The sequence below is a fragment of the Lacerta agilis genome, chromosome 16 (assembly GCF_009819535.1).
Source record: "Lacerta agilis isolate rLacAgi1 chromosome 16, rLacAgi1.pri, whole genome shotgun sequence".
NCBI classification, from domain to species: domain Eukaryota; kingdom Metazoa; phylum Chordata; class Lepidosauria; order Squamata; family Lacertidae; genus Lacerta; species Lacerta agilis.
Window position 1 is genome coordinate 38156060 of NC_046327.1, and position 14877 is coordinate 38170936.

Below are 14877 nucleotides of genomic sequence, written 5' to 3' on the forward strand. Positions count from 1 at the left end.
CAGCTTGAGGGGGGGGGGACATGCGCATGCGTGCTCACACACACACTCTCTCGCTGCCAGGCCTTCTGCAGGGGAAAGTGTGAACTGCGATCCTTCAGCTCATGGTCCCTGAGGAAACAAAAAGTGCGGAGAGAACTCCAGCCTGTGGTGGATGCGCCTTTCTGTTCTTGGCTGGCCCAATCTCTCCTGGGTTGCGGAAGACCCTGCTGCTCCTTGGCTGTCCAGATATGGGTGTGAATAAGTGGAGTAACGCTGGTTCCTTTTCTTCTGGTACTCAAACTCGTCCACCGTCCACACTGCTCCTTTCACATTCTCCACACGCACAAAGCACTTGTGCAAGCTCAGGTTGTGTCGAATGGCATTCTGTTGGTTGAGAAAAGATGGGTAGGGTGCCCTGGCCATTAGACCCGCCTTCTCCTTTACCCCAACTTAACTCTTGTCCCTTTGCCAAAGTCTCCCTCCCTCAGGTGCCCTTCAAACCTCTTAGCAGGATCTTCAACCCCTTAACCCTGCTCTATGGCATTCTAGAACTAATAATTTATAAAGTACTTGCTATACAAACGAATAGGAATGTATTCATCTGCAATAAACACTGTGATTCCAGGAATATGCAGTAAAATAAACAGGCTATCTTATACTGCCTCATTTTGCCCCAAATGCTAAGCTATGTATGCCGTGGCTTAGTGGGTGCTTCCCAAACTTTTTCCTCCCATAGAGGGCTTGAGCGTTGCTTAGGGTCTTAATGATTTCTTTTCTGTTTTAACAATGGTAAGACATTGTGGTTTTTATTGCTTCTTTTATTAAGAACATTTTTTATATGTCCCACTTGGACTACTGCAATGCACTCTACGTGGGGCTACCTTTGAAGGTGACCCGGAAACTGCAATTACAGTAATCCAGAATGCAGCAGCTAGACTGGTGACTGGGAGTGGCCCCCGGGACCACATAACACCGGTCCTGAGAGATCTACATTGGCTCCCAGTACTTTTCCGAGCAGTTCAGCCCGGGCACTGAGATCCAGCGCCAAGGGCCTTCTGGCGGTTCCCTCACTGTGAGAAGCAAAGCTACAGGGAACCAGGCAGAGGGCCTTCTTGGTAGTGGCGCCTGCCCTGTGGAACTCCTTCCCATCAGGGGTCAGAGAGATAAACAACTATCTGACATTTAGAAAATACCTGAAGGCAGCCCTGTTTAGGGAAGTTTTTAATCTGATATTCTAATGTATTTTAATATTTGTTGGAAGCCGCCCAGAGTGGCCAGGGAGACCCAGCCAGATGGGCAGGGTACAAATAAATTATTATTATTATTATTATTATTATTATTATTATTATTATTATTATTTGTAGTGGTGCAGCAATAAAAACTGCTAGCACATTTGCAAAGCTAAGCAAGGTCCGGTATTGTTTATAATTGCATGGGGGACCACAAGTTAAGATTGCAGCAGGGTGGAGTATATGGCCCTTGGGGTCCCTTCCAACTCTAAAATTCTATGATTGTATGATTCTATGTATTGCAATTTAAATTCTATGGAATTCAAATTGAAACAGCATAAAAAATAAGAGAAGCAATGAAATACAATTAAAAATCAGTATGACTATTTGATGGATACACGAGCCATTTCCTGTCTTTAACAGACATGTTGTGGGCTACTTGAATGAAACTCAGTCCATGGGCCACACTTTGGGAACCCCTGGCTTAGTGTGAACATGGAAGTGTGCTGATGCACATTAAGAAGACTGTAGCCACTTTTGTCCTCCTGCACTGCCAAGCCTTAGTTTGACATAACAATCTGGGTGAGTTCAGTCTTGTGGCTTGTCTTGTGCCAAACCAACCATGAGCAGTAAGCCAAGAACAAACCTTGTTTATAAGCACATGGTTTGCTTGAAGAGAGACAAACAATGAGCCTGGGTTTGAGTATACATACAGTGGTACCTCAGGTTAAGAACTTAATTCATTCTGGAGGTCTGTTCTTAACCTGAAACTGTTCTTAACCTGAGGTACCACTTTAGCTAATTGGGCCTCCTGCTGCTGCCGCCGTGCCGCCACTACACAATTTCTGTTCTCATCCTGAAGCAAAGTTCTTAACACGAGGTACTCTTTCTAGGTTAGCGGAGTCTGTAACCTGAAGTGCCTGTAACCCGAGATACCACTGTAATACTAAGTTAAACTAAGGCTTTGCTCCAAGTAGTGTGGCCGGAGCAAGAGGAGTGAAGAGACTGCCATTTTATTACTGTGCACCGGCAAGCTTGCTCATTAACACAAAAGCCATATAGAAAATTCTTTCCAGTAGCACCTTAGAGACCAACTGAGTTTGTTCTTGGTATGAGCTTTCGTGTGCATGCACACTTCTTCAGATACCTGAAGAAGAAGTGTATCTGAAGAAGTGTGCATGCACACGAAAGCTCATACCAAGAACAAACTCAGTTGGTCTCTAAGGTGCTACTGGAAAGAATTTTCTATTTTGTTTCGACTATGGCAGACCAGCACGGCTACCCACCTGTAACAAAAGCCATAGCTTGGCTGAGCATTATGTGCAAACCAGGCTACTGGGTCATAGTTCCAGCTAACTAAGATCAGTCTACTTGAAGATTTTCTACTGAGGGTACTTGGGACTAAGCCATCAGCTTCCCCATGGTTTCTTGGGCAGTACAGAATCAAATACCTTTATTATATCTTGAGTGTTACAGGGTGGGGTGTGTTTCTGAGGCAAGCTTTTAAAACTCACCTCTTTCAGTCTGTTCATTATTATAATAGCACTTAGAAAGTGCTGTCCCACATTTGTCACCATTTATTTCTGTCCTGCTTCCCTAGTCTGAAGAAATTGTGTTTCCAATTCTGCAAAGTGTACACATCACAGTCCTTTTGATTTTTAAAAATTAATTTTTAAACTTGGGGGTTCTGATCTCACTCGCTCAGACGTTGATATTTCAATCTAGAAAGAGGGACATTTCATGCCTGCTCTGTCCATATCCTCCCGCCTGTAATCTGCCTCTTCTGCTCTTTCGGATGAAGCTGCTACTTGACTCTCAGCCCTCAGCTTAAGAATGGGATCCCCTCACCTTCCAGGTAGTTACGTTGTGCCTGAAGTAGCCAAAGTTGTTAAACCAGCGATAAATCTCACTCAGGTTGAGCTGCTTCTTAGGAGATTGTAAGATGGCCTGCAAGTAATATGGTTATGGTTAACAGCCTGGTTTTGAGGCAAAGGCATCTCAGCTGCTTCTTGAAAAGCACCAAAAGGGCCTTCTGTGTTCCCATTATTGTTGTGCTAAATTGGATGCATGTAGAAGGTGATGGGAGGGAGGGAGGTTCAGTGTGCAGAGAAGGAAGAGGTACAGAGCAGGAAGAGGTTTGTGGGCAAAGGATAGTGCTGCTGAAGCCAGGAAGTAGAGAAGGGAGGCAATAGCATATAGGGGCAGCAAGAATGGTGCCTATTGCAAGGACATTCAATCATACTGTACCTGTATCTGGAAAACAAGATTAGTATTTTGGGGTTTTGAGCGAGCTGGTAAAAAGCTGCATAGCATTTAAAATATAGTTGTATCCTATATGTATGGGATTTCGTATTTACCTTTTGCTAAATAACTTACCCAACGAATAAGGGCAGCGTACGTGAAAGGTGGGCGGTTGAGAGTGTGGCAGTAATATTCTATGCTGGGGCTTCTCTCTGTAGACAGAAATGAGGCTGGGGGCGTTAGTAGGAGCAATTCTTTGTTGGAGATTTCTGGTTCCAAATCATCTGCTTGAGAGGCCAATCAGCCAAGACACTCTTTCCTAAATGGCAGACTTCAAACCTGTGTGAGTTCCCTTAACTCTATAGCAGTCAAGACTGACTGCAGTGACTTGTGGGAAAGGGCACTCTGCTCATGCTCAGGGACATTTCTTTGTAGCAAGCTTTCAGGTGCAGCATCTAAATGGCAGGAGGCTCAGGTTTTAGGATGCTTACTCACTTCTAACTGTCAAACTGAGGCAGCATGACAACAAGCCAGCCTCAAATCAGCTTCAAAATAGAACTGGTGCCATATTACCCCTATGTTGCTCTTGTCCTCTTGTTCAAGGAGGACCATAGAGCACAGATGATTCCATTCTGACTGTCCAGGACATCCATGAATCAAGCTTAGCATTGTCAAGGTCTCTATATGATGTTACCAGGGACTGATAATATGGGCATGCCCTTTAATAGGAATACACATTACTAGCCCACAGAGCGCTCCCCAAGCAGAGGTGAGATGGTATGCTAACTAACTCGCCCGAATGGCTAAGAGTAAAACATGGTGTGAAATTCAGTGCATGGACTCTGATGTTTCCACTGTGTGTGGCTAGAATTACTCCTGGACTGTTCCCATTTCCTTTCTCAGAAACTGGCATTGTTTTCAATCACTGCAACCCTGTTGTGGCTCCGACAACCCTCCCCACACCCTAAACAGACAACAGAATTTTATATTTCATGCCCACTCCTGAAATCTAATGGCTGGAATGTGCCATCCATTTCTAGAGCTTAGTGAAGGGGATGGAACCTGGCCTCTATTCTCCACCAACACTTCTCACCTGCACAGAGCTGGGCTCCGTGGCATTCCAAACCCTCAAACTCATTCCTTGGCCTTTCAGACTGGCATGAAGTGATTGGCGCTGGTGCATCTGGATGCTGTGAAGGGAAGGCAGGTGCCAACTTTGCCCGCATGACTAACAGTTTCTGCTTCTCTTGTGCCAGCTAGATCATGGGGGAAGGTGGAGAAGACAGCACAATCAGTTTCTAGATGCACCACGCATGCCTCCTCCCACTTAGTCATATCCCTTAACTTAACCTAGGTTATCAATCAGATGCAAGTTCCTCTGAACAAGGGAAGAGTGCAAAGGGTCTTGAAAATCTTTTCATTGTTTTTTAAAGAGTGAGTTTTGCCTTTGTTGTTGTTTCAGAAAGCAGCAGTGGCCATACCTGCTGAAAGCTCTCTGATTCAGCAAATAGAGCTTTTGCCTCCTCAGAAGACTTCATTGTTCTCTCCCCAACCTGCGGTTGTCTACTATTCACTTGCCTTTTCTTCATTTAAAGAAGAATCTTGCTTTCCTCTTGCTCTTTTTTCACCTAAATGCAACCTCCACACACACCAGCTCTGGAAAAACTCATGGCTTTGGGGAAATAATGCTAACTAGTGGGGCCCACAACAAAATGGTGGGATGCTCCTGACCATGTTCCCAGCCATTCCATTCCATTCCCCTCCCTCTTCACCCCACCATGCCTACTGAGCATGTGCTCAGCCCAAACTGGGTCATTTGAGAGGTTTCCCCCTAAGACGTTAAGGTTTATGTACATCCCTAATCTTGCTCCCTTGTGTGTGGATGTTGCCATTTTGGCTGCATAAGACGCTCTACTTGGCAGACCATATGCCTAGCAAGCTCTCTGTTCTGCAGGCTTCCTTCACAGTGACTGTGTCAGCGTCCATCCCCCTCCCTCATCCCACCACCTGCCAACTTGGTCCATACCTGCAAAGCTAATTTGTTCACCAATTCTTCTTGCACAAGCCACTCTCTGCTTATTCTGCACATGACACTGCAAGAGAAAACAAGTCCGAGACATTCAGCCACTAGGTTCAACTGTCTTGCTTTCTCCCAGGGACAATTCCAAGGACTGGCTCAAAGTCTCAGGCCCATCCTACAAAAATCCTGGTTTTGTGTTTTGGGGTAACAGGAAAGCATATCAGAAGGAAGCAGGCCTCTCAAACATAACTGTCCTTTATTGCTATGTAACAAGAATGGAAAATGAAACTACCGATAACTGGAGCTTTGCAGAATGCAAACTACAGGAGTTCAACAGGTCCAAAAAGTACTACATCGAAGCATAACGCCCCTTGGCATACCCAATACCCCTCTCCCCTTGGCAAACAAAATATTTTAACCAACCTAGAGGTGCCTGTTTACAGTGTGGTTCTGTGTTTCGCTGATGGGACTCTGATTTGGCAGCTGCTGTGGGCAGAGGGGGTTCTCTTACTTCCATCACTTAGTGGCTCCATTAACTCCACAGGAGGTGTGGCAGGAGCATCCACTTTTGCCCACAGCCCTGAGATTAGGAGTCTCATGCTCTACCAACTGAGCTATCCTGTTTTATTTCAGTGTATTATAAAGAGATATTTTGTAATGGGTATGGGTATGATTTTTTTGTATATATTTGAATAAATATCAATAAATATATTTAATAAAGCAAACTGCAATGGGAGGACCTGTTTACCATCTTAAAAAAATTAAGGTATCTACTAGGGATGCTTTTGGTACCAGAAACTTGTGATTTCGAAAGAGGTATTCAGGGCATTCGGACAGCTCACCTTTCCTCATGGCTGTGAAAGTAAGGGGTGTTGTCGATAGGTGTTCTTTTCCCAGGGGACCTCTCTCTGGGATGGGGTGAAGGGGGGGCTGGGAACTGAGCCCAGTCCCGTTTCTCAGTGTTGTTCCCTGAAACAAAGGCAGACAAGAGTAGGTAGAGAAGCTGCTATATTCACACTCACAAATGCCATATTTCCCCCTGACTCTACTTACTGTGGGGTGGGGCAGGGCCTGAACTTGCTGAATGGGCTCCCTGGGGTAGTAATGACCCAGAAAGGGGCAGGAAGACAAGGGGCAGTTCACTGCCATCCGTGTGAGTGACCTGAGGAGAATAAGAGTCAAATGAAATCCAGAAATCTCAGTTGTGAATCCTCCTGGAGTATTTAATATAGGGATAACCCAAGACTTCCATGAATCTTAGTGCTCATCCACACTTCTGCTTGTCCTGGGTTAGAGTGGTTTTTCCACTTGCCCTGTGCTTTCTAGGCACAGATCCAAGCAGTTTTGCTTTTGTCCTGCAGCTTTCCTCTAGAAAACAGGCTCTTTACCACAGAATCTTTCCGCAGGGACTGCAAGACAGAGCTGTTCCGCCGGGCCTTTGGTCCTGGCCCAGTCTGACCCCCTTCTTTCTTTCTATGGGACCCTGTATGTAAATGGCCTCTTTGGGTTTTTCTATCGGCCCATATGGGACCAGCACGGGTGACTGGGCCTGGTGAACATTTAATTCTTACTCCTACGGTTATGATTTGTGGGTTCCCACTTAATTTTATTTTGATTTTAAATGTGATTTCAAATTGTGTTTTAAATCTAATCGCTTGATTTTGTGTTTTTAATGTATTTGGTGTTAGCCACTTTGAGCCGGGTCTCGGCCAGGGAGGACGGGGTATAAATAAAAGTTATTATTATTATTAGAATCAAAACCCAACGGCAATCTCTGAAAAAAACTGATTGCTCTTTGGTCCAATTTAAAGGTAAATTGTGGGTTTCTGCGGGGGGAAAGTAGCAGGGCGAAGTGTTACTACTCAAACTGATTTGTTAAACCGGGGCAGCCGCAGAGGCAGCCATTCTCTTCAAAGCTTGGGTTGCTAACGTGCAACCTGTCTGTGTTAGAGAGAGAGGGAGAGAAAGAGATTACCGGTATTTGGGTCAACTGGACAGAAAAGCAAGGGGCAAAGCCATTTGTTTGTTTCCTTCAATGAGTCGCACTATTATTATTACTTTTTTTTTTAAGTACCCTGTATGTGAATGGGTTTTGTACTAGGCTTTGCTCACAAAAGTTATTGGGATGTGTCTGCTGATGTGGTAAAAGTTGCTCTGGGTTGGCCCCCAGACTTCCCCAAACACTACTGGCCTCCACCTCTGGATTCAAAGTGCTTTGCCCCCAGGCCCTGCTTCCATATGATTTTTATTATTTCTTTATTTCAAGACTTGCAGATTCATATCATGATGTAGACCTGTATCACATTGGTTCTGGAATGTAGGATAAGAGTGAAAATCGTAGATCGTCTTCAAATGTTTTGCAGAAATTAGATCAGCAGGCCCACAGTGATATAGTTTTGAGACTTTAGATCAGGGTCAATCTGGAAAGTCCTTATACTTTTTAATCCTGGATAATAATGACCTGAGAACCCTGCATCGCACATTTTCATGTTCAGAGTATTAAATATTGTGCTTTAAGTATATTATTTTAATTAGTAGAAGGTCAATTTTATCAAGGATGGTGGAGTGGAAAGGTTTAAAATACCACACGCATATTACCATCCCATAGGCCAGAGGTGAACTTGTGACTCTCTGGGTGGTATTGGAAGGCAATTCTCATCAGCTCCAGCCAGCCTGGCCAACATCTAGCGATGATAGGGAATTGTAGTCAAGCAAGATCTGGAGGGCCCCAAGCTCCCCATGCCTGCCATTGTGCCTAGAATTCTAACACGGAATCGCCCCTCAGATCATATGCTGGTTTCTTGACACTAAGGATTTCAGGGCCCTGACGATACCTCGTGGTTTGTCAGTTCGTGGTTCTGTTTGTCCCAGGAGGTTATGGCTCTCTGTTGGCTTGGCATCAACAGCTCGTGTACCTGTAAAGGGGCAGGCAACTTTATAATTATTTTGGAACACTGGGGCCAGGGCTGGTTCCATCATTTTGGAAGCCCTTGAGCAACTTTGCCTAGAAGGACTTTGCAGCATACTTCCTTCTGTTGTGAGGAAAGGGCAGCTCTAAGCTGGCTGTGCTCAGTATCAAGAGAGAATAAAGATGGCAGCAGATGGTGGTAGTAGTGTTGGGAGTTAAGCAACAAGGCTTGCAATTAGTACCTGAAGCCGGTAGGGTGTGCTAGACAAAGAGACAGCCTATTCTTCCTCCTCACTTATTCTTTTTCTTTAAGTAAATTGTTTTTTGGTGCAGAGGATTATCATCATCATCTTTATTTATACCCCGCCCATCTGCCTGGGTGTCCCCAGCCACTCTGGGCAGCTTCCAACCCATCAAAAACATAATAAAACATCTAACATCAAAAACTTCCTGATACAGGGCTGCCTTCAGATGTCTTCTAAAATTTGTGTAGTTCTTTATCTCCTTGACATCTGAAGGGAGGGCGTTCCACAGCGAGGGCACCACGGCCAAGAAGGCCCTCTGCCTGCTTCCTTCCAGAAGACCCTCGGAGCTGGACCTCAGTGTCTGGGCTGAATAAGGGGGATGGAGGCGCTCCTTTTACTTCCTGTTTCTTCTCTACATTGAGTTAGTCCAAGCCAGATATGGTATGAGCTAGTCTGTGCTCATGCATCCATTTTGGCAAAGTTCATAAAACTATACTTATAACGGCTTTGCTTGCCATGTTTTTATCCTTTCAATCAACAGTCTTAATAGATTATTTTTTTCTGCACACGGTTTCAGTATTGCTATGAATAGGGAGTGCAGCGGCAGAACATATGCTACTGCCGCCCAGGGCGCGGAGGGCCTACTCTGTGCCCCTGGGTCACACCTGAACCGGGAGTGGAGCTGTGGCTGGGCGCAACAAAGCTGCCTCGGCAGTATCCTCTTGTGGCCGTGCCCAGCCAAGGTGAGGGGCAGTGAAGGAAGATGGCGGATAATAACACCTTTTCCGAATCTCACGGGGCAATTAGGAGCTGAGATGGGAGTAAATCAGCCTCCCGAAATCTTCCCAGGATCTGTGGGAAGAGCTGCTTCGTCCGCGATGCCATTAACCCTGCTGACCTCTGAGGAGGGAGGAAAAGGGGGGCTTGGACGCATAGCCCCCGAGAGAAATTCTGGCTCTCCCTGATGCTACTCTTCCTGCTCCTGAGTTCCACAACTTAAATGAATAATTTGGTAATGTTTTGGACTTGCTTCAGACAAGAAGGAGAAGAGACACTTTGCTTAATAATCCAGCCACCGAGAAGATAAGGACAAGAAAAAGAGGACTGCAACATTCTATTGATATGTGGGATCGGAACAAAGGGGGGGGGCACTCAGTGGCATGAAAGAAAATAGAAAGAACAACGGATAACATCAGAAAGGAGGTGGATGACATCGAGACTACGGAAGGTGATGGAATTAAGAAGCTGATCAAAATCCTAATTGTCTGAAGCAAGGGAAGTCATAACATTTTTTTTAACAATTCGGCAATTTATTTGGACTAATATGGATTGATATTTATAAATATATTATGTGATTTTTATGACTGGAAAATCTAATAAAAATGATTTGGGGGTTGGGGGAGAATTTGCCAACTCTCCACTCTCTGCACCCTCCGGGGGTGGAGCTGCGGTCAGCAGGAGAAAGCTACCTTGCATGCAGCACCGCCCAGCTGAGGAGAGGGTGGCAAATTTGTCAGAGTGTTGGGGGGTGGCACTTAGGATGCCTCCGAGTCCAGTGCTGCGCTGCTGGGAAGAACAATCCCCTCTTGGGGTGCAAATGCTCTGAACTCCCTCTCTCCATAAACTCACATGTAAATATGTGTGAACAGTGCTTTTTTCTGGGGGGACGCAGGGGTATGCATACCCCTAAACATTTTGTGAATCTAAGTTTGGCCTCATTGAGGAGCAGTATTTCAATATGAGTAGGAAAAGAGAGTAAACATTTTGTTAGAAAAAAAGCGCTGTGTGTGGATATACCAGATTTCTTAAAGACACTAGTTTCCGCTGTGCCTCATCTTTCCCAATGAAGTACAAACCCTGGTTAAGTGCCAAACCCTTGGAAACTCTTGCTGCTGCTTGGCAGAGACTGAAATGGCCTATAACAGTGTATTTACCAAAATCCCAACAGGTACATCTTGGCAACTGTCTGATCAGGGCAACCTCTGACACTTGCTATGAGTGGGGTTGACTCCCCACCAACTTACTTCTTGCTTGCGTGGTGCAGCACAAGTCAACACTGTTGGCCGGATCTGGGCACCTCTTCTTGGAGTGGGCTGTGGTAGAGTATGGGGAGGTGGACTGGAGGATGGCTTGGAGCCAGGCATCAGGAATGAGGAACGCCTGCAATAACATTTCATGAAATTTATTTTCTCATTAAAGGAATTGTTATGAGTTTGTGGAGTTCCTGGACTCCTTTCTAATTCCTGGGTGTCAGACACTGGATTTAGCACGTTAAAATACAAGCCAGGAGCCAGCCTGGTAATAGCCCACTAAATATGAGTTGCTAGTGGGACAAAGTGAGTGTCTCTGTGCCAGAGGGCAAATGGGAGGGGCCTCTCCCTCAACTCATAATTAGTTACAGTTACAGGTAGGTAGCCGTGTTGGTCTGCCATAGTCAAAACAAAATAAAAAATAAAAACAACAAAGTTTGTTCTTGGTATACCAAGAACAAACTTAGTTGGTCTCTAAGGTGCTACTGGAAGGAATTTTTTATTTTTTCATAATTAGTTAGAAAGACAAAAGCCTTTCAAGTAGAGTTTTAGAGTTGGAAGGAGAGCAGTTGTTTTAAGGATTGCAGCTGGGGATGATGTGGGCAGGAGAAAATATAAGTGCAGTCTCAAACACAACAAGCTGAGCATTCTTGATTTCTTTTTGCATCCAAGGCTGCAGCAATGGGAGAAACAGGATCTTCTTGGAGTGTAACGTTTTGAACCACTGCATCGTATTCAGGGTGGGCAATGTCAAAGGTCTTGCACACCATAAGGGCTTGCACACCATTGTTCTGGGTCCCTCCTGCCTCCTACGTGTGATAGTGAGCACCCTGTTGCAACAGTTAATAAAGATCAGGCATACTAGCTGCCTTTTTTCTCAATATTTTCCGGTTGGCCTGTTATTTTCACCTTCCAATAGGGGACCTACTTAAGGACTCTATACGGGCTCTTGGATACCCCATAAGGGAAAAGGAGCAGTATTTTCTTATAACAAGACCTTAAAATTCTTTTAACATTGCTGTATGGTTTTATATTGTTGTAAACCACTGTGATATATTTTTTATTATACGCTAGCATATAAATATGAATGAAATAAATTATAAAACCTCCAAACGAGACTGATTACAGAGAGCTTATAAACAGAATAGTGTAGTACTCAGTGGGTAAAGTTTATTCACAGAGAACACAAAGTGCTCTGTATGACAACCAGCTCCCCAGCTCCCGTTGTGTTTCAAGATATTATTATTATTATTATTATTATTACCCCGCCCATCTGGCTGGGTTTCCCCAGCCACTCGGCAGCTTCCAACAGAAGATTAAAATGCAATAATCTATTAAACATTAAAAGCCTCCCTTAACAGGGCTGCCTTCAGATGTCTTCTAAAAGTCTGGTAGTTGTTTTTCTCTTTGACATCTGGTGGGAGGCATTCCACAGGGTGGGTGCCACTACCAAGAAGGCCCTCTGCCTGGTTCCCTGTAACTTGGCTTCTCATAGTGAGGGAACCACCAGAAGGCCCTCGGAGCTGGACCTCACTATTCCATCCCTTCTTCCCTAATTTGCTAAAATTATAATAAAGATTCCAAATTCTGCTAAATGCAAAGGGACTACTGAAAAAAAGAGTATTGTTGTAACTAACAATGCATAAACAGAAATTTCTGCCTATAATCTCGGTGGTGCCTCCCCCATTCAAGAGAAATATACAGAATAAAACCTGGTTTGCCACTTTTTAATTTTTCTTTTGATAAAAGGTACTTCAGGTCAGTGATTTAAAACTCTCTCTCTCTCTCTCTCTCTCTCTCTCTCTCTCTCTCTCTCTCTGTGTGTGTGTGTGTGTGTGTGTGAGAGAGAGAGAGAGAGAGAGAGAGAGAGAGAGAGAGAGAGAGATGAAAAATACAGGTCCCTTCTCTGAGAAATTTCTAATCTACACTACAGCACTGTGAATGGAGAAGCAAGGGTAACAACTGGAGAGGAGTGGTTTAGACTGTTGGGATGCACATAGGATAAATGCAAGGGAAAGTAATAGGCTAAGTTTCTCAACCAGGGATGAGGAAAGGGTTTTTTGAGGAGAGATTGGGTGAGATTTTATATCTTCACCAAGGACATAAATATGGTTGTGTTTATTACATAATTGACTTAAGAAGAATACATTCTAATATGGAAGGCAACACTTGTGTGAATAAGGATAGAAAATGGGAGACAGAATTACAGCTCTTGTTGTTGTTCAGTCGTTCAGTCGTGTCCGACTCTTCGTGACCCCATGGACCAGAGCAGTCTTCTTTATGGTCCAGCTCTCACTTCCATACATTACTAATGGGAAAACCATGTCATCTCAGAAGTCTCCCTGAGTTCAATGGGGTTTACTCCCAGGATTGCAGCTGTGTTTAGTATTCTGGGCAAGGCAAATTTTAAATTCAAATTGCAGCAAAACCAAAGGAAATGTTCCAGCATATTTAAATGTCATTTGTTGAAGCAGTTTGGCAGGTAAACATGTTTGCTAAGAGTTGAGTCTCTTCTGAGTTCAATGGGACTTACTTCTCAGATAAGTATATTTAGAATAGCTTGATTTTGTTCTCAGGACAGATAAGATTGCCCACATATGCTTTTCACAGGTGCAGGGGTATAGGTTTCTACCCAGCCTGGTGCAATAAGTGATATTATGTCTTATAGTTGCCTTTTAGCTAGGACTGATGGAAGAAATGAGCCTTTAAATCCCTGTTAAAGCAAGAGCCAATGCAGAACCCTAGTCCTGACATCTATCTCCATTATATCTGCAGTGTGGCACACCTGGATTTTTGCAGGTGAGGGGAGGGGGTGGACAACAGTACTGCAAAGGGAATGGCCATGAGGAATTGCAGCTGTCTTCTCTCCTGCTTCATCAAGAGGTTTAAATGATCCATATATAGTGTCTGTGGCACAAGAGGACAACTTTTGCCCATATGTTATATGACTTAGTCCCTGGTTCATACAGCAGCCAGCAGCCAGTGTCCAGAGTCTGCTGTGCCACAATAAAGGAGACATCAGTCGTCTCTTAGAGCAAGGGATTACAGACTTCAGGCAGGCTTTTTTATGAGAGTACCAAACAGCTAATGCAAAAAGCATACATTTAAAGAATTCTGTGCCAAGGAGATTCTTTTCTGTGTATAAAATTATGCATGGCATGGAGAGAATGGATGGAGAAAACTTTTTCTCCCTCTCTCATAACACTGGAATTCATCCAAAGAAGTTGAATGTTGGGGGATTCAGGACAGATGAAAGAAGTCCATCTTCCATAGTTTGGAACTCATTCCCACAGGCGACAGTGATGGCCACCAACTAGATGACTTTAAAAAGGTAAAGGTAAAGGTACCCCTGACTGTTAAGTCCAGTCGCGAACGACTCTGGGTTTGTGGCGCTCATCTCGCTTTACTGGCCGAGGGAGCAGGCGTTTGTCCGCAGACAGCTTCCGGGTCATGTGGCCAGCATGACTAAGCCACTTCTGGTGAACCAGAGCAGAGCACGGAAACGCCATTTACCTTCCCACCTATTTATCTACTTGCACTTTGACATGCTTTCAAACTGCTTGTTGGCAGGAGCTGGGAATGAGCAACGGGAGCTCACCCTGTCACGGGGATTTGAACCGCCAACCTGATCGGCAAGCCCTAGGCTCTTTGGTTTAGACCACAGCACCACCTGCGTCCCATCACAGGAGACTGTGATGGCCACCAACTAGATGAATTTAAAAGATTAGACAAATTCAGGCAGGGTAAGGCTATCAGTGGCTACTAGCTATGATAGTTTTGCTCCACCTCTACTGTTGGAGGCATCATCATCATCATCCTCAATACTGGTTGCTGTAAACTGCAAGAGGGGAGTGTGTTGTTGAACTGTTCTGCTTGCCAGTTTCCCATAGGCCTCTGGTTGGTCACTCTAAGACCTAGATGCAGCACTAGATGAGCCATTGGCCTGATTCATCAGGGCTCTTAGCTTCCACATGGTAATCCATTCCTGATTACTCCACTGGGAGTCAGATGTGTGTGTCAAACTACACAAAACAAAATAAAATAAAAAATTCCTTCCAGTAGCACCTTAGAGACCAACTAAGTTTGGTCTTGGTATGAGCTTTCGTGTGCATGCAAACTTCTTCAGATACAAGTGTGCATGCACACGAAAGCTCATACCAAGAACAAACTTAGTTGGTCTCTAAGGTGCTACTGGAAGGAATTTTTTATTTTATTTTGTTTTGAC

At 44.5% G+C, this 14877-nt stretch overlaps 1 protein-coding gene across 1 annotated transcript; it reads right to left on the reverse strand.

The window, feature by feature from the left end:
• Positions 1–41: 41 nt before the first annotated feature.
• On the reverse strand, positions 42–10871 carry FOXP3 (forkhead box P3). Its single transcript, XM_033173890.1, has 8 exons — positions 10647–10871; positions 6523–6631; positions 6312–6438; positions 5476–5542; positions 4512–4705; positions 3585–3750; positions 3057–3155; positions 42–363 (listed from the first exon to the last, which is right to left on the reverse strand). Exons 1-8 carry the CDS (start codon positions 10797–10799, stop codon positions 100–102), a joined length of 1179 nt encoding a protein of 392 aa, XP_033029781.1. The 5' UTR covers positions 10800–10871; the 3' UTR covers positions 42–99.
• Between the last annotated feature and the right edge of the window lie 4006 nt (positions 10872–14877).